The sequence below is a fragment of the Venturia canescens genome, chromosome 10, assembly GCF_019457755.1.
Source record: "Venturia canescens isolate UGA chromosome 10, ASM1945775v1, whole genome shotgun sequence".
Classification (NCBI taxonomy): domain Eukaryota; kingdom Metazoa; phylum Arthropoda; class Insecta; order Hymenoptera; family Ichneumonidae; genus Venturia; species Venturia canescens.
This window is the reverse complement of record NC_057430.1, coordinates 15,494,448-15,513,258: the sequence shown is the minus strand read 5'-3', so window position 1 is coordinate 15,513,258 and position 18,811 is coordinate 15,494,448. Positions and strand designations below refer to the sequence as shown.

General features: G+C 40.5%; 2 protein-coding genes across 7 annotated transcripts in view; one reads left to right on the top strand and one right to left on the bottom strand.

Annotated features, from left to right (window-relative positions):
- Positions 1-9,496, top strand: part of LOC122416704 (circadian locomoter output cycles protein kaput-like) — a 46,486-nt gene extending 36,990 nt beyond the window's left edge. For 3 of the 4 annotated variants that reach the window (XM_043429730.1, XM_043429728.1, XM_043429732.1), the window contains 10 exons: positions 1,571-1,898; positions 2,258-2,515; positions 2,602-2,752; positions 2,938-3,004; positions 3,091-3,510; positions 3,646-4,348; positions 4,603-4,650; positions 4,835-4,878; positions 5,034-5,189; positions 5,320-9,496. In XM_043429730.1, the coding sequence (XP_043285665.1) occupies positions 1,571-1,898; positions 2,258-2,515; positions 2,602-2,752; positions 2,938-3,004; positions 3,091-3,510; positions 3,646-4,348; positions 4,603-4,650; positions 4,835-4,878; positions 5,034-5,189; positions 5,320-5,418 (2,274 nt within the window). In that variant the 3' untranslated portion in view covers positions 5,419-9,496. The remainder of the gene's footprint in view (positions 1-1,570; positions 1,899-2,257; positions 2,516-2,601; positions 2,753-2,937; positions 3,005-3,090; positions 3,511-3,645; positions 4,349-4,602; positions 4,651-4,834; positions 4,879-5,033; positions 5,190-5,319) is intronic. The other variant, XM_043429729.1, reaches the window with a different exon arrangement.
- Positions 9,497-9,959: 463 nt separating this feature from the next.
- Positions 9,960-15,316, bottom strand: Aplip1 (JNK-interacting protein Aplip1). 3 transcript variants are annotated; one of them, XM_043429733.1, is made up of 8 exons: positions 15,125-15,316; positions 14,086-14,298; positions 13,049-13,302; positions 12,296-12,580; positions 12,010-12,162; positions 11,585-11,868; positions 11,183-11,361; positions 9,960-11,098 (listed from the first exon to the last, which is right to left on the bottom strand). In XM_043429733.1, the coding sequence occupies exons 1-8, from the start codon at positions 15,205-15,207 to the stop codon at positions 11,026-11,028; spliced, it is 1,524 nt and encodes a 507-aa protein (XP_043285668.1). In that variant the 5' UTR covers positions 15,208-15,316; the 3' UTR covers positions 9,960-11,025. The 3 variants fall into 3 exon arrangements, with proteins under 3 accessions (XP_043285668.1, XP_043285670.1, XP_043285669.1); XM_043429735.1 differs by having other exon boundaries at positions 13,049-13,281; positions 15,125-15,315; XM_043429734.1 differs by having other exon boundaries at positions 12,305-12,580; positions 15,125-15,314.
- Positions 15,317-18,811: the final 3,495 nt, after the last annotated feature.

The window sequence follows — 18,811 nt, the reverse complement described above, 5'->3', positions numbered from 1 at the left end:
AAAAGTTTCAAACTTGCAAACAAATTTAGTGAATCATACATTTTTATCGCTATTTTCAACGTTTTCGAAACAGAATCTTCGACATTGTTATGGAAATATAGTTTTTTTTTTTTTTTTAGTTTTTTTAAGGGTTTTTTTTTACTAGATATTTGCTTTAGAGTCAAGAGTTTTATTGATCATTGATTATTGAGCTCAGACTTCGTGATTCCTCGTGCAAAGCAAAAAATAATTGTTAAAAAAGTATTAATTATTGGGAATTTTGAGGGTTTCCACGAGTCTGGAGGGACAAAAAAAGGATGGAAAAAGTAGCCCCTGTTCGTCGGAGTCACGAGGAGGAGGATTCGGAGAAAGAAAGAGAGAGAGAGAGGCCACTGACAGATCATTATAAAGACTCGGAGAACCCGAATCAATGTGACTTTGCGAAGCATTGAAAGTATCCGCAACTCTCCCGGCGTATCCTTGATGTGACAACTCTATCAATATCCTGTCCATATATGTATATCGTTATTATTATAGTAAGAAAAAAACGAGGAACGAGACAGGATCGAGTGTGTCGTGTGTCGGAAGCTGAAAAAGAGAGAAGGTAGAGAAGGAGGCTGCGGGAAATGAGAACCCCGTCGGGTTTTTATTCTCAGACTCTTCTTGAGGCAAAGCCTGAAAATCCTCGTCGCACGTGTGGCCTTACCTGCACGCGTACAATCATATAGCGGCCATGCGCCGAACGATTTTTCACTCAAACGTTCGCACTTTTACTCTCTGAAATAAGAATGGAAAAGGAGTAGAAAAAATTTATGGTCGTTTGATGGAATTTGGGGTTTTGATTGATATTTTTCTTTGGGCTCGTCGATCAAGGACACATTTTGGTTTTCATTTTCGTTTTCAAAGTAAAATTTTTGTTTATAAAAATGTATAAAAATCACTGGGCTATTTATGACCCTCGATTCTTCACATTTATTCAAATTTTTCAAGAATCTTGGACAAAACAATTTCATAATTTTACGGGATGTTGACAACCTTGGAAACTTACGCTGCTGAGACGGAGTCTCCCGCGTAGGAAGAAATAGCGCGAAAGATTGAGACTAAAAGAGAAAGACGAATAACGTCTTTGACTTCTTAACCATAATTTCTCAAGTATCCTTTAACGAAGTCTTGATTCTTCGAGACGTATCTCATATGAACTTGGAAAACAATAAATATTAATGAAATGGCCTTCCGCACGGCGCTCCAATCAAGCCAATTGTCAATGTTTCACTATACACACCGATGTCCCGCTGCGAAAAGTACGTGCACATTACTCCCCGAAGTTTCTCTTTCTCTCTGTACCTTGGAACTCAAGAAAGTCCGTATCCACTTTTACGTACACGAGGAATTTTTATCAATGCCGGTGTTTCATTTGATCGGAAAATATCGAATTTTGTATTTAAAAAAAAATCACTTTTTTCAATGAAACAATCTGAAACTTTATAAAAATCGATTTCAACCGTTTTTTCTTCATAAAATGCACGATTTTTTGGTAAAAATTGTTAAAAAGCAATGGATTATTAACAGAAATGACATTTTTATTTCGCAGGCCGATTTACTCGGACAGTCGATCTACAATTACGTTATCCCGGAAGACCACGACGAGCTCGCTAGAAATTTGACACCCAGCGAATCGACGAATCGACTGATGCTGACAGAATCCCAAGGAGAGGATTCAATCGAGTCGGAGGACTCAAGACCAATCGGTGGAAACGAAATGCCATTCGGTGACGAGAGGCGAAGCTTCGATCTGAGAATGTCACAGAGAGCAGCTTCGAGGCGAGAACACACTCAGTACGAGTGGTTGCACATTAGCGGGCTTTTGAGGCCGGCGGAAGCCTGCAGAAGTGCGGGAAAGAATCAAAAAGGCCTCTACGGTAACGACACAGAATTTCTACGAATTCGATTCGACTTGCTTTTTCTATCAACATTGAAATGATCGTTGATAAACCGTGAATTTGACATGATTAAATTGTCGAAATTTTTCAGTGTTCCATCGAATTATTAATTTGGTTACCTTGAAACGATTCGTGCACTTGACAAAATTTTTAATCGTCGCCTCGAGACACTTCGTGCTTTAAAATATAAACTTTTGACTCCGACGCACGTTTCGTTCGACAACATTCGAACACGAGTTTTCAGGGCACCTAAATATTTCAAGTATCTTTAAATTGACCCTGAATCGTCCGCGATAAAATAAAACTTGTGACTCGATCGGAGCTGTTTAATTCAACAGAAACGAATGCTACGAGCAACGACATCATTTTCGTGGGCATTGCACGTATGAGGAAAAGGCGTATAACCGAATTGTCGTTGCTGGAGGCGAACAAAGAGGAGTACGTGACGCGTCATCTGGTTGACGGTCGTATTATATTTTGCGATCATCGAATATCCGTCGTCGCTGGTTACATGACCCACGAGGTCTCGGGCATGAGCGCATTTAAATACATGCACGCTGAGGACGTGCTTTGGACTATTGTTGCGCTACGTCAAAGTTAGTGAAAAACGCCAACGATTAACAATCAAAAACGCCTGAGAATTGTTCATTATTTAAAGCATTTTTTTTCTGCCTTTTTCCAGTGTACGATCGAGGCGAGGGTTTCGGCTCGTCGTGCTATAGGCTCAAGACGAAAACCGGTGAATACATTTATCTTCGTACTCATGCGTACATCGAGGTCGACCAGGATCGTCGCTTGTTCCAATCCTTCATTTGCGTCAATACTTCGGTCCCGTGAGTCATCAAATTCTTTTTCATTTTGAATTTTCTTCCACAACTACTCACTCATTGCACATAAAGTTCGCAATTTATCAATGTTATTGGAATCGTTGATTTTTTGCAAACTTTAGTGTGCAAAAGCTTTTTCATTTGAATTTATACTTGAATTTATAAAAATTAATTTTTTTCATTGAAACCAGGAAAGAAGAAGGCGAGAAGCTTGTCAACGAAATGAAATCGAGATATTCGGCAACGATGAACAGCCAAGTAAGAAAGAAAAAATGAAGAAAAAAAATCTGCGTTTCTATATTGCAGACATTTTTAGGATGTTTTTTTTTTTTTTTAAATTTTAGTGCAATTCTCTTCAACCGGTTACACCAAAAGTCGCGGTGAAAGATCCATTGCAATTGGACGACGCAATAAATAGTCTAATCAGCGACATCGCCTTGCGACCGGTTTCGGACGACGGATTATCGAATGTCTCGTCGAACGTACCGGACGTACAATCTATGAAAGCCGTTTGCGTTTCGCAACATCTTCCACCAGCGTCTATTCACGCCAATGAAATTGGCATTAAATGCATCGAGCGTCCTTTACCCTCAAATGGAAAAGACAAAAGTATAAAACGCGAGAACAGTGTTTCGTCGCCGGGTTCGACACACTCGGGGGGGCAAGGTGACAATTCCAGGGACATTGATGAACCACGTAACCAAGGACGGTGCAATGTTTCTAATATGAATGCGCGGTGCCTCCCCGAGAAAGTAATGCCGGAAGTGAGTTTCCTTCTTTCTTTTAATCTCTCACTTGCATTTGCTATTGCAGTATGAATTTTGGCACAATTTATTATCTTATCGAAACTCGATATTATTCTTTACTCACTTTCTTTGTTGATTTTCCGGTTGTTGTAGAATCTCAACACAGAAGAGCCGAAGCTCTTCCATTCCCAAAGTACTGCGTCGAATTTGCGTTACGGAAAGCGTGACGAAGATTATTACAAATCGGAAGCGAGCTCGAGTTGTTCGTCGTCGATGTTGACAGAGGATTGTTCTCTTTCGAACAATCGAGAATTGATTAAACCTCCGTGCGCTACAGCTACGGTACAACCATCCAGTCGTGGCAAGCCCGAGAGCATGTTCGCCCACGTTAAGATGGAAAAGCTGGATTATGGAAACGTCGATACGATTCAACGCTCGAAGAGCTGTGCGATCAAGAGACCGAACATCAATGAAACACCGATTTCGAGCACCAAGAAACGTCGCGGGAACAAAAACGTCGGGACTTGCGGAACGAAAATTACGACGAATCTCGATCAAAATGACTCGTCTATTGGCCATTACGAACCGAACAACCAGTTCCCTCCTTTTGCTGCTTACAAGGACGATCAAATGCTTGAAAAGAGTCCAATTATTTGCAAATCTGAAAGAACCACGGAAAACGGCAACGAAGTCAACGCTCGTTTCGAAACCGACTCACCCTGCCCGAGTCTCCATGACTTACCCATCGATTATCAACCCCTTAATACTTCGAACGTCGACTTGACCGTTTACGGAGATGATTTTCCCGACCTCCAGAGCGATTCGTTTCTCAGCTCCGAATTGAACGACAATCCAGGTATGAAAAACAGTTCTGTATTATAGCGAACGAAGAAAATAACGATTTTCTCATGGGAACGTCTTAAAAATACGAAGAAAATCAAGTTTGCCAATAGTTTTCAGTAAATTTCTTTTTTTTGTCTCAACGGAAAAGTTTTTAAACTAATCTTTCGATTCGAGTTTTCGTAATGTCAGAATAAACTCTGGATAAGATTGAAAGAATAATCCAAGTCACAAAATCTCGTAACGATTTGTGTCTCGGTCGTTTTGTAGATTTTATGAAGATTTTCGACGACTTGGGCCCTGTGATTGGCTTCGAAAGTGAGTTTCTCTCATCGCAATTCGTCAACATATTGCCCGTTATTATTTTACGATTCTCAACGTGCATTGTTGTTCTATTTGTTGATGTTTCGCGTCTGAACGTTCGTTGCAAATGATGCATGTCTTTTTTCATCTTCCTACCACTCGAGATTCACTACAATTTTTATTTTTTATGATGTTTCAGAAAATATTGACGACAGGACGATTCAGCAATTTCCTACCAGTGACGTGAGTTCACTTTTTCTCCACTATGAAATACTTTCAAGCTTGTTCGGCTCGCAATTTCCACATTCTTCCAAGATTATTCTTATTTTTTTTATCATGCTATTTCTGAGTGAGCCACGATCTATCGGTTCGGTTAAAAATCAAACATTTTTTTACAGCAAGCAGTCAGCGAAGGTTTGAAGAAAACGCACATGGAGCTGGAAAACAGAATGACCCTCCAAACGAACGAGCTCACGGTGCTCGAACACAAGCTCCAAACACCCGGTTTTCAATCTGAGTTCTTTAAACCACGAGAAACACTGATCGAATTGAGGGTAATTTTCTTATTTTCTTTTTTTTTTTTCAAATTCCTCCAACTTGCGCCAGCCAAATCTGTATGCAAAGCATTTGTTCAATAGTGCCAATCACTTTTGCATTTTCAATGAATAACCGATTGATTCGCAGGCGGAGCACACGAAAAACACTCGAATGCTTCAAACGATACAGCAAGATCATATGAACAACATGCAGACGAACTCGATGAAGCAAAACATCGGTGTTTGAGGGCGGCTCAAGGACAGCGACGTGTCTTAAGAGATGGTCGTTCTGCCTCAGTTATAAAGCAATTTCCAGCGAATCACCATCACTGGGGCAAATGATGATTTTTATCATTTGAAACTCTCCAGCAAAATCGCGCATATCGTGCTTCGTTTAAATTTTCCTCGTGCGTGGAAATCCCCGCGATAGAGTGATAACGATTTCGTCGATTAAAACAAACGAATGGAGAGCGAAAATTGATCGAGGAATAATCGATTCACTCGCTCAGCAATTTCGTTCAATCATTGATCGATCATTCTTCAAGTAACAACTAAATTGTCATAACAAAAAAAGGGATGAAGGACTACACTTAAGAAAACCCTACTATGGGACAGGGATGAATTCGTCACTAAAAAAATGGAACACACAAAAACAATCATTCTTTTTAAAGGAGTCACAAAAGAAAAATTAAAAGTGAAACAAAATTGTGCAATGGAAGTGTCGAACTGCGGACAAATAAATATTTCGTGCAAAATTCAATTGTTTCAAAGTCTAAAAGTGTACTGCGAAACAAAATAAGCAAAATTTTAAAAGCCATTCTTTTATAAAATTGTGCAAAAACAAAACATCAGTAGATCCTCTTCTAATCGCCAATCGAAGATTCGCGTGTTCGGGAAGCAAAAAATCCCGCGTTGTTTTTATTTTTTTATTATTCTTGTTCTTTTCCTCGTTTCTTTTACAAAAGCAAAAGCATTCAGGACTCGACGATTTCCGTTGAAATATTTTCTCCGCCCGGCAGGGTGTTAAGCAGTGCGAGAAACGCTATAACGCGCGCGATCGCGCACTTCTTTCTCAAATAAATCAACACGATTTCAACTAACGATAATAGTAATAATAATAATACCAACAATAATAATAATAAAAATAAGAGAACTAAGGAAATGAAGCTACCTCGACGCAATGATGGATGCCTACGTGAAATAATATACGTTTGAGGAAAGAGCGAGAGAAAAATATCGATCGTATGAATCGTATCCATTTTATTAGAGACGTAAGAATGTTAAGGCTCATTTACAAACGACGAATGGCGAAAACCAGAGAAGGAAGAGAAACAATGATAATCATAATGAAAATTAATCGTTGCCATTGTTTTTAATTGGCTCATCATAAGACTGCAATGTTATAATTACCGTATACATATATATGAACATAAATATATTATTATTATTATTATTATTATTATTATTATTATTATTATTATTATTATTATGTTATGTTATGTTAATTATTCATCTTCATCGTCATCATTATCATTTAGGTGTAGTATAACGTTATTCAGAGTTCGGACTATCCCGGTACACGGTACTAATCAAAGGACAAAATGAGAAAAAACAAATCGAAGAAACATAAAGAATCCGATAGAGAGGTAGTGTTGAATGAAGTCTAACGTTCTCTTGCCACAGAAGTTAATCCGAAAAGTGGAAAGTACTACGATCGAGGGCTCTTCTAGCGAAATTGTGTAGGAGCGAATGAAAAAAGGAGCCCTCAAGTAATGTTCCACGGGTGAAAATTCAGATTTTTCAAGAAAAATAGCCTAGAAGTTGATGCGAACTTTTACCGTTACGCACGCCCTGGGCGTTTTAGATTTTAAGGTCTCTGGTGTAACTAATACTGTTTACGTACTATTGATATTGAAAACTCGTAAAGTTTTGTCATTGATGAAAAAAAATGACGCGCGATTATGTTTTCAATGCCACCGATTTTTCTTCGTTTTTCGGTGTGTATGTGTGAGTGTGTATGTGTGTGTTTTTCTCTGGTTTTGACGAATTTTTGAACGGTCTCAACTAGGTGTGGAAAAAGTAAGTGAGATCGTGCTTTTTTGGTAAAATTATCGTGCAATCGAAACTCGATCAATCCACTTGATTTTTGCGATTATTATTTTGTTTGTTCTTTTTATTTCTTTTTAACGATCGTGATTACAATGGCGACACGGGATCATTTGAATTGATGAATCCACGATATGAAAATGAATTTGAAACGGTTTTTTGGACATGTGCAATGAGTTAAAAAAATTATCACTCCCGCTCTCGAACTCAATTACAATTTTCCACACGGATGCCGATGCCACCATTAAAAATCAAAGAAGGAATAAAAGTTGCTTTTCAAACGCGAATTGAGCGCACATTTACAATGAAATTTAAAGGAGAAAAAATGACGAAATATTGTCAATTGTTGCGACTCTCAAATTTCTGGTTGAGCTCATAAATAGAAGGAAGTCAGTTTTTCTGAAACCATTGAGCCATCTTCGAAACTTTGTAGATATTGATTTTCAGTGACTATGAACTCAAAACGACTTTGGAACTTCGCACCAACGATATTTTTATTGTAAAAAATAATAATTATGCGAATGGAACGAAAAAAAAATCAAAATCGACAAATTCATTTCAAACGACAAAGGAAAAATTGCCTCACCGTTCGTCGACCCACTCTCCCTTTCAAATACTTTCAAAATACTTTTCGAGTGACTCCGTCATTGTAAAATCGATGCTCGTAAAAATCCGAAAATGGTTGAATGTTTCAGTATACTCAGCGACTACCGCATTTTTTAAGGAACGACATAAATGGCACGAAAACCCCCGAAATACGTCCCCAAAAATGTCTACCAGCCGGCCGATTTCATGTCTGCGAAAAATAATTAAACGTCAAATTCCATTTTCAATGTATTGTAACAAAAAGTAACTTTATTTGTGAATTCTGAACGAAGGACAAAACCAAAAAACAAATGTAGCGCAGAGTACTCGAAGTATTCTTTTAGAATATTCGCTCATTCACCACAAATTCGTTCACTCAGAAGCAAAGAATAAGAAAATTTTGAACCACCGTGACAAGAGAAAAAAGGCTTTGTCGATCTTTGCAGGCCGGTTAAAAAATTCAAAGTTTCATCGCGACTCTCCGACGCGATACAGACAGCATGACCCAAGAAAACGGAGAGAGAAAGAAAAAACCAGGAAGAAAGCCACGCGAAAACATACATAAGCATAAATATATTAGAAATTTAGACGAATAATTGAAATAAAGTCTAACTTTATAGTATTGTAAATACGTTATCATATTTTATACTTTGTTGATCGTAAGTAAGTGGTTTTTAATTTGCTTTAGCGAGGTAGTTAAAGCGAGTCCACCCGACATTAGTATACATAAATAAATAAATGAATGAATAAATAAGCGGCAACTCGTTTGACGAGCGAAATGGGTGCAAAAATAAGGTGAAAAAGTAAAGATAAAACGACAACAAGAAAAACAAGAAAATGAATGAAATTTCTCGTCAATTGTTACGATAAAAAAATAAGAGAGTTTCGGGAAACGTAATTAAAGTAAAGAAAAGGTCGAACGAATTTTAAAATGGAGATACGACATTTTTTTAAGAAAATTCAAATTGACCAATTTCATAGAAAGAATGGAAGTAAAGTGAGCAAAAAAAACGAATAATACGACCCACGTAGCGAATCTTCACATTGTAAAGGGAATGTATGTGCGTGTGTATGTGTGAAAATATCATCGTGTTTTGTCAAATGACTCGTATGCACTGAATTGATAAAAGAAAAAAAAAAGAAAAAAAAACAAAACAAAAGAAACGAACAGAAACATATTTTTTGCCCCACCAGTGCGAAGCCACAATTTCCTCGTTCCAGAGTGACAATGTTCGAAAATATTGATCGATTTTGCGACTTCCTGTTTGTCGCCGATACGAACGAGGGTGAAACCGAATTCACTTTACACTCAGAATAAAATAATGTTTACAGCGATAGAAACCTGGCAACCCTGCTCGTGTTATCCGAGGAAACAATTCATTGCTCGTTAACGAGTCGACTTAACCTCAGATACAGATTTAACGAAACGACGCGACGCCACTGAATAATCCAATTGGGTGTCGCGCTCTCTCGAGTAAGAGATACCGACACAGCGTCACTGTACTAATTGCGTATAGATTTTTGTACATATTTCATATTTGTAATCTCAGTGTTTTCGCTACTATTAAAATACCACCTGAATTCCATACCTCAATGATAAATATGAGTAAATAAATTGAATTAATTAAACGAAAGGTTCGTCAACAATTTATTATTCAATTCTTTTCATTCCCCCTCGAACAATCGACGACAGAATTTTCCTTCTTATTCTACTCACAAACTTCTTTATTATAATCATTCGATTGTAATTTGTGTTTCAGTGCTTCGACATCGTCCCTCTTCGACTTCTGCGACTGCTTTTCGACCACGGAACTTCTGCAACGAGCTCAAAAACCAGCCCAATCTACCCTGCACTCGAAAATGGCTCTCTTTCGATAACCAAGTTTAATCGTGCCTCATCTTCGTTTTTTTAAAACGATACAAATGGGCCCTGACGAAACCCTTGCGGGTTGAGTTTCAATGGCGAAATCTCTGAGACGAAAATATCGTTTTAAATAATAAAAAAAATCTTTTTATTCACTTACCGTTGAAAAGTTTGGTGAAGCGATAAAAAAAAACGTATCGAGGGTTGTTCTTTTTCACGCATCGACGAAAGCATAAATGTCATAGTTTTTATTGATCAACACCCTCGTGAAATGAGAATAGTAGAGCCGATATCGGAGAAACACCAATTCACATATGTTTATATTTTAATATGTGTAATTTTTATTGATTCTTTTTTTTTTCATTTGTATTCTCAGTTATTATTTTGAGTCGGAGTTCCCGGCAAGCGGTAGAATAAACGAGTTATCAATGCTCGAGATCGCGAGTACGCATGAGAGAATTAACAATGTTCGTCGAAAGGCACCGATCAAATTGGAGGATGTAAAAATGTGAAATGAAGAAAAAAAGATTTTATACTCAGACTTGTATTAGTTTTGCGCATACATTTCTCAGGATCAGAGGTTCATAAACGGATGAAAATAATGACGAAAGTGAGAAACGAGAAGAATCGAAGCGATTCAATGATCAAACGAAATGAATTTCCACCAAATTTCCACAAATTCTCTAATTATCTTGCCCTCTCTTCTCCTCCGTACCATTTAAAAAATATGAAAATACGCGTACGATTGTGTGACGTACTTAGCCTCTAACGAGCGTAACCGTAATTCGTTACATTCATAATTTCATTCTCCCTTGGAATAAGCGATTGAGATTTGGGGAAAAGTGAAGAAAAAAGAAAATCGAGGATTTTTATCCCTCAGCATAATACTGACGTCCGGTGATGGAATGATTTTCAATAGAATTCTACGACTTTTGACTCTCATCGAAATCGTTCTGGATGATCGAACTTCTTTCTTCGATTCTGGAATCGAGATCCTCTCGAATCACAATTTTTCCTAATTCCTCTCTCCTAATTAATCATTCTTTCAAACTCGGCTCATAACGCCGAAATAAAATGTAAGTGCGTGGTACAGTGTCGGTATACGATTTATATGTTTATAGTAAAAACGAAAAATCGCTCGGTGGAGAGACCCGACGCTAATCGCGGGCGCTTCTTCAGGGTCTTTGATTCGCGTTTATTTAGTTTCATTAGTATCTACAGCTAGCTTTGGGTTCGTTATTTACAAGGGTTTCTTCTCCTCTTTCAGGCTCGATCCTCGAGGCATTTCTACCGTCGTTATTACTCGATGTATATGTCCTCGATGGGGAAAGCAGTCTCAATGAATTTCGTATAGAATCGATGAAAGGCTCGTCTACAAGGAGAAAAACAGAGTTACCCAGTCGTCTCGTGCCCGCTTCGTCACACTCGCCATCACACTCAATCAGCAATTCTTTACCCAACAGCTTCGGCGACCGGTCTCGTCGTATCCTGGCCGATGAATACGTGGCAGGCGAATCTCTGGAGCGTTGGATGCTTCGTTATGAAGCCCAGATACCGGTGGTCGTGTGGATGAAAGGCGCAGAAGGATACATTTTTCAACGAGTAAAAGTAATCGTGACACGGTCCCTGGTTTTTCTGGATTAAAACAAAAATAATGAGAATTTTCATTCCTCTGTTTTTCATCTCTTGGTCGGATCGTTTTAAAATATTCATCTTCTCATGAAATTTATTTTCAGACTTTCGATTCAATTCGGTGGAATTTCGAGGAAAATATCGAATTGGATTTTCCAACTGGACCAAAATCCGGATAATTTTCGACTGCAAGGTCAGCTGGAAGCTTTTCTTGGTCGATACTCACCGGAGGCTTGCTCCTGTCCACCATGCGAAGTCCCTGGTCCGAAACCTCGAGGATACAGCTCTGCGAGGGGGGCAAATCCTGCGACGAGTTTCCAATGATCCTACGAACCGCTTGACACACGACCCCCGTACCTTTGTGCACCAGGGTTTCGACCGAGCCCAGATACCCGAGGAGGTAACGTTCCCGCTTGACTTTCGGGGTCGAGGGATCGAAGTCACTGTAATCCATGTCGACCGCGTAGGCTGATGGGAATATTCCTTGGCGACCGGTTCGCAGATTCACACCTACGGTCAGGATGCCTCGATTTATTTCAGACTCGGAATGATTTTCCAATGGAACGAATTGTCGGAAAGAAACTTGGCTGAGGTGGAGAGAAAATGACAGTTTGCGAAGAAATCGTCCGCGTCGAAGTGACTCGAATTTACCTTCGCACCACAAATCGTCGGCCTCCTTCTGCACGTAAATCGGATCGCCGATTTCGAGATCGATTTCGTCGTGGTGCCGGGGAACGAATTTGTGCAATCCGCGATGAGTAGCCTCGAGGAGTTCTAATTGCGTAAACGGCACACCGCCACTACCTTCATTAATTGCAAATTCGAAACATAAACATATGCAGCTCACTGACGAGGAAAGCAACGAAAATGATTTTCGATTGTCCACAGTGACCTCGATCGATTTTTTAATACATACGAAAAGTTGGCGAATAATTACGGATTTTACCAGGCGTGCTCGAGGGCGATACCGAGTCGGTATTTTGGCGAGAGTTGCACGGTATCGGGGAAACACTTTTTGGTCCATTGTCAGGAGAGTGAGCAGTGCTGTGTCCGCTGTCCGTCGCCATCCGCTCGCTGTCGGGGGAGCTGTCCTCGTGACGAAAGCGAGGGTGGCATTTCCGTAGCACCAAATGGGGGCGACTCGAGCCTGTTGCACCTGCCAATTCGTCGGCCAACGAGGTCGACGTGTGCAGAGAGCCGTGTTGTTGTCCGTTGCTTAAACCTGTCCCGGAGGATCGAGCGCAATTAAATTCACTTCAAATAATGTTGTATATATGAAGATTTATGAAAGAGGAAAAAGAACCCGAAAAATCCGAAAATCGATTTTTCCACTTCGAACCCGAAAAAACGCTCGGAGAAATGATTCAGCTGTGACTCGATCTCCAGTTATGAATCGCGACTGTGACGAGCCTCGTGTGTAACTTCGACACGAATGATCCTCAGCGACTAACATCCTTGATAAAAAGGTAAAAAGGTCTCGCGTTTCGTTCTTGCGGTTATCACAGCCCCGCTGCGGTTTTATTCAAATTCGATTGATTTTCATCCGGCTACTGAGATTGTTCTAGCTTCATTTTGCATTGGCTTACATCCGAGGATAAAACTCGATCGTAATTGAGGTGAGAAAATGAAAATTCTTGGGGAATTTCTCCCCGGGAAACGGTCTTCCCGACCCGCTCATGACTCCACTCACATTTCTTGTTTTTCGGAATCTCCGGCAGACGCCTCCGCCGCCGCTCGTTCGCGCAGCTTCCGGAACGATTCGCCGGGACGTGCTCCGGGGTCGGCCAAGATGTCAAACTCGAACACGAGTCCCCGATGTCACTCACGACGCTGTCCCGCCCACCGTTGCTATTCCCAATTATATTAACGCCGTTGCTTCCCAGCGCCCCGCCGTACACCGCCGACGCTCGAATCCTGTTGATGCTGTTCAGCCCACCGAACAAGCTAATGTCAACCAACGCAGGCCGATTTATAGTCAACTAAACTACTGCATAATGCTCTTTTCATGCCAATCTCACACTACAATCACTTTTTCTCTCCGATTTTTTCTCCTGCAAACAGACATTTTTTAAACCAGAGTAACTGATCAATCTTCAAAGCGTGCTTAAAGTCTCTAAAAATCCAATATTTTCGGACGAATTTCAATGCTGAATGATGAAACAAGAAAAACTTGGATGCTGGACTGTCAGAATCGGGAAGAAGCTCAAAAATTCCTTTACTATTTCGTTTTTCCGCGATGAGTGCCCGAGCAATTGGTCGTTTTTAAAATCAACTAAATTTTCGTTCACAAATCTATTCTAAATGAAAAACCATTTTCTTTTTCATGCCAATCTCAAATTACGATCATCACTTTCCTTTTTCTCGAATTGATCCGGCAGAAAAAACCATTTTCAAACAAGAATCGTTACTCGTTCGGTGGTTTTCGTTTCAAGCAGATTTTTTTTGTATAACAAACGTGCTCACGATCCCAAAAAATCGAATATTTTTGTGCAAACTTCAATGCCGAATGACGGAATGAGAAAAATTGAGGCGGCGAGCGATCAGAATGGGAAAAAAGCTTGAAAAAATCACCAACTATTTCGCTATTCGTGATAAATAACGAATGAAAATTGGATTTGAAAATTATATTCTAGACTGAGAAAAATTGACATGCTGAGATGCAACTTTTGAAATCGTGCCAATCCATAGAATAATTTACAATTGAAGATTCCTGTTTCGTTTTTATACCTGAAATCACTGTCTGCTACGATGGAGGAATGTTGATCGAGATCTTCGCTATCATCGGCGGAAGTGTGACCGCTCTGATTGTCGTGCCGATGAGCGACAACGGCGTCTTCGTCTTCGGAGTCGGCGTTGATCCCCGTGCAGGATCTTCCGATCTCGGGGTCACTCGCTTGGGACGAGGTCGGCGAATCATCGACCGTGACATCGTGGACGAGCCTGGGGAGGATGAAAAAAGCATGAAATTCAACGGAGTAACGTTGAGGACGAGAAAAGTGGCATTTCGGAAAAGCGAACTCGATTTTCCTCCAATTTATCTTCGACTTTCGTCGTCTCGAAAGCGACTGATTCGCAACGTTTTCATTGTTTTGTATCCACCTGCCGCACTCCCAGCTCCAATAATCCGCATTTCCTTAATCGATTTTTTCTCACTTCCCCGACGAGAATTTGCGAGGATTCTCGTCGCACCCCTGATCAATTATTAATCCGGCTGAAGATGCTCTCGGTCGCATCGATCGGGAATCTGAAAAAAGTGCTGGCCAGCTCGGAGCTAGCAAAGCTTTTGGGGCAAACCAATTTGGATGACAGAGTGAAAAATTCACGGGGACAAACGGCTCGGACTGCACCGCAGTCGGCTGCGGAGTCGACGGGACAGAATTGCGGAGTTTCGGGCACGAATCGTTCGACCAATTATTCCGAGATGTGACGGTGCGGCAACGTACGTCAAATTAACCCAGATTATTTGACTGACCCACATGTTCTCGGGCCAACGAATCGTCAGCGAATGCTCGCAGCCCCCTCGTCGAACTCTCATGGGGAACGACGAGCGAAAAGGGTCGTGCTAAGAAAGCTTTAAATTCGAATCTGACAAGGAGAATAATAAGGAAAATAAAACAACAGGAACAGGAAAATAAAGAAAAACAAAAGTGGCAGATCGAGCTTTTCGTCCCTCGAACTCGCACACCCCTGACAGTTATCATACGGGGCTGAACTTGCGAGAAATGGAGCAACAATATTTGCGCTAACGTTTGGAGCAAGTACTCACGTGTAATTGGAAATCGGGGCTTTGAGGTGTTGAGGCAAGCGTTCGAAATAGTGGCGAAATTCTTCGAACTCGGTGTCAGCCATTCTTGAGGTGCGAAGAGCACGGCCGTCGTTTCGCGATGAGGACCGACGAGGGTCGCAGACTTTGCTCCCTTTTTTCTTCTCTTTCTGGGTTTCTCCCCTCTGCGTCACGCTTCCTCTCGGTCCCTCGTCGCCTCTCCGTCTCGTCGCGACTCGGCCGATGGCGCTGCGATCCGTTTCAACCCCCATATTGATTCGGGGGTGGCTCGCTCCACGCAAGCGCCGATCTCGCCCCCGCTCCCATCCGCAACACGCAGGCGCTTCTTATCCCCGCTGAGAAATTGAGCATCCGCCAAACTCGAGAGCGACCCACGCGACACCGCCGCGCTCAATGCAACGTGCATTTTCCATTCGAACTATCGTCAATAAAACGATACTGATAACGTTATTCTCTGCCCGCGAGGGACAAATGCGGCGTTGGAAAATTGCGAGAAAAAGAAACGCCAGCGTTTCACCGCGCTCAAAATCAGCCGAAAAATTCACTCTTTTTCGGCGTTTGAATGCTCCCAAAAAACGGGTTTAGCAACACATTATTTTGCGAGGAAAAACTACCGAAAAAATGATGAACAAATTCGCTCGAAAGTCTGATCATTCGATCGGAATGATTTGGAGTCAAAATTGATGAAATTTTCAACAAAATTTCACGATTTTAACGACGATGCAGTTTTCTGCATCGAGGAGCTCGGCCCCCTCAAATTGTCTTTATCTCCAGCGACTAAAATAGCTTTTTTGCAACGACGAACATAACGATAAACGCGGAGACTCTTGTCATCGGAGCTCGAAGACAAAACCGCTCACTCGTGCCGAGTGGCAACCCCAAGAGGATTCCGCTGTTTGCAGACACTGAATCCTCCGTTTTTTTTCCACTCAACTACCCCCTTTGCATTTATCGCGCGACGCGCCAAGGGGATGAGGTTTCGTTTCTACTGTATAAAGGCCTTCCGTCCGATCATGCTTTTGTATGCTAAAATGATTAATCGACGAATCGGAACGTCGCTCTTCCACCGGGAACGTCATTTCAGTGATCACCGAGGCGTGTGACTCGTCACTGAGTTTCGGGGCTCGAAAATCCCTGAAAATATTCATTTTCTCCCAACATTTTTTATGACTTTTGAATCCATTCGAATTTCAAGATTCTCATGATTTCTCCTGAAAATTTGATACAAAACCGGAAGCACACTAAAACGAGGAAGCAACTTGAGCAAAAACTGCTGTCGCGGGATCCGGCGCAGTGACTTGTACAAATTGGCAACTTAAGATTGATTGATTTAGTGACGATGCCGAATGCGAGAGCAAAGGGAGAAAACGCGAGTGATTATTCGCGTCACTTTGTTAGAAAGTTTTCCTCCCCCCGAACCTCGCCTATTTCCATTGTTTCGCTTTTCTCGATTGTTTCAACGGAGAATGAGCCGATGCGGAGACTGTCGACCAATGCGGGCGGTGAGTGATTACGACAGCTCGCAATTCTCCTCAAACGCGTGTTCAACCGGTGACAATTTTCTGTTGAAACGCTCGGGACCACGGAAACTCGTGAAACGTCCTCAAAATCGGAACAAACGAGGATTCTCAGAATCCTTCAATTTCGGGACGATCCTCCCTTCGCTGTACGCAGTTACATAAATTCTGACACGCTTATTTATTCGCCAAAGTGCAACTGACACTCGCTCAATGAAACGAGTACTAAGAACTGTACTCTGTTCCGATTCATAGTCCTTAAAAAAGGAAGGAGAAGCCTCAACGAAACGCCACTTTTGCCATTGTTGCTTTGGCATGAAACAGAAATTCTTGGAACTCTGTTACGTCTCACCAAGTCTTTTGATAGTAAAAATAAATTCGTACACAGAATGGTCGATGTTGAACCAACAAAACTTCTGAAGGCACATAAAAATCGAGTAATTTTGAACTTTGTAAAATTCACTCGAATCTTCTTTTCATTTTTTGTCTTTCTTTTCATTTTTCTCATCTCCCGAAACCCCATTTTACTTTTGATTCACTTTTTCCTCGAATGTCTGTCGAATTGATATTTCGAAAATGTCACTTTTTCCCTCGAAACCTGGTTGGTTTAACTTTTGAACTTTCTCGAGTTTCCATCCATTTTTCATCGTGGTCCATGGACAATTGTGGTCCTTGGCAATTTTTCATAGTCTATTGCCTTCGAAATTTTTTTTTTTCCGGTCACTACAACTTTGTCTCATTCGACTCAGAATCGCGTGAAACATGTTTCGAACCCATCGTTGGAGGTGATTTTTTCTATTTAAAAAATTTTTGAACCTTGGAATTTTTTCATAGTCTATTGCCTTTGAAATTTTTTTTTTCCGGTCAGTACAACTTTGTCTCATTCGACTCAGAATCGCGTGAAACATGTTTCGAACCCATCGTTGGAGGTGATTTTTTCTATTTAAAAAATTTTTGAACCTTGGAATTTTTTCATAGTCTATTGCCTTTGAAATTTTTTTTTTCCGGTCAGTACAACTTTGTCTCATTCGACTCAGAATCGCGTGAAACATGTTTCGAACCCATCGTTTGAGGTCATTTTTTCGATTTTTGAAATTTTCGAAAATTTAAAAAATTTTCGAACCTTGAAATTTTTTCATAGTCTACTGCCTTTGAAAAAAATTTTTTTTTTCCGGTCAGTACAACTTTGTCTTATTCGACTCAGAATCGCGTGAAACATGTTTCGAACCCATCGTTTGAAGTCATTTTTTCGATTTTTGAAATTTTCGAAATTTTGCAAAATTTTTTCATAGTCTATTGCCTTTGAAAAATTTTTTTTCTCGGTCAGTACAACTTTGTCTCATTCGACTCAGAATTGCGTGAAGCATGTTTTGAACCGACCGTGGGAGGTCATTTTTTGATTTTAGAAATTTTCGAAAATTTAAAAAATTTTCGAACCTTGAAATTTTTTCATAGTCTACTGCCTTTGAAAAAATTTTTTTTTTCGGTCATTACAACTCTGTCTCATTCGACTCAGAATCGCGTGAAACATGTTTCAAACCCATCGTTGAAGGTCTTATTGCGTTACTCAAAAGTCTTCGAATGGCTTTTTCTTGGACTTTTTCTTCACTGTATCAGATTCGTTAATCTACAAATTGTTTTTAAATGCGTTGAAACATTTTTCCAAAACTCAATACCAATTTCTTCGCAGTTTGCCACTTTCTCGTTTTTTATTCTCATTCTATTTGAAGCCTAAAAACGAAGATTCAAATTTCGTTGAATCATTAAAAGGACGAAAACATTTTTAAAATCCCTTTTCATCATTCCGTTCGAATGAATTTTCGAGGAATCATTTGCGTGCTAACCCGAACTGTGTCAAACGAATTCAGCCGAGGAATGCTCCATTCTCGTCTCTTTTCTCGATTCTTCGGAATACACGTAAAAGTATATTTTGCTCAAACGCGTCGGTGAGTAAACCGAGAAATCGATCTCGGACCTCGGAGCCGAGCAATTCTTTTAGTGCCCGGAATACAGTCGGTATAATTTAGGGTCGCTGGACCATGAAGAAAGTCAGGAGATAGCGCGGTAAGTGATGGCGTCTGGATAATGTGCTGCATTTAATTTAGCGGTTGTGTTAAGAAGGAGAAGAACGAGAGTGAGCAAAGTCAAATCG

What these genes read in the sequence shown, in the direction of transcription:
- Aplip1 (XM_043429733.1), bottom strand. Translation starts at nt 15,207, where the DNA reads ATGGCTGACACCGAGTTCGAAGAATTTCGCCACTATTTCGAACGCTTG. An exon ending in GCCCCGATTTCCAATTACAC is followed by an intron (nt 14,299 to 15,124) that starts GTGAGTACTTGC and finishes CATCCTCCCCAG; the next exon opens with GCTCGTCCACGATGTCACGG. An exon ending in GATTCCGAAAAACAAGAAAT is followed by an intron (nt 12,581 to 13,048) that starts GTGAGTGGAGTC and finishes CCTCCGGGACAG; the next exon opens with GTTTAAGCAACGGACAACAA.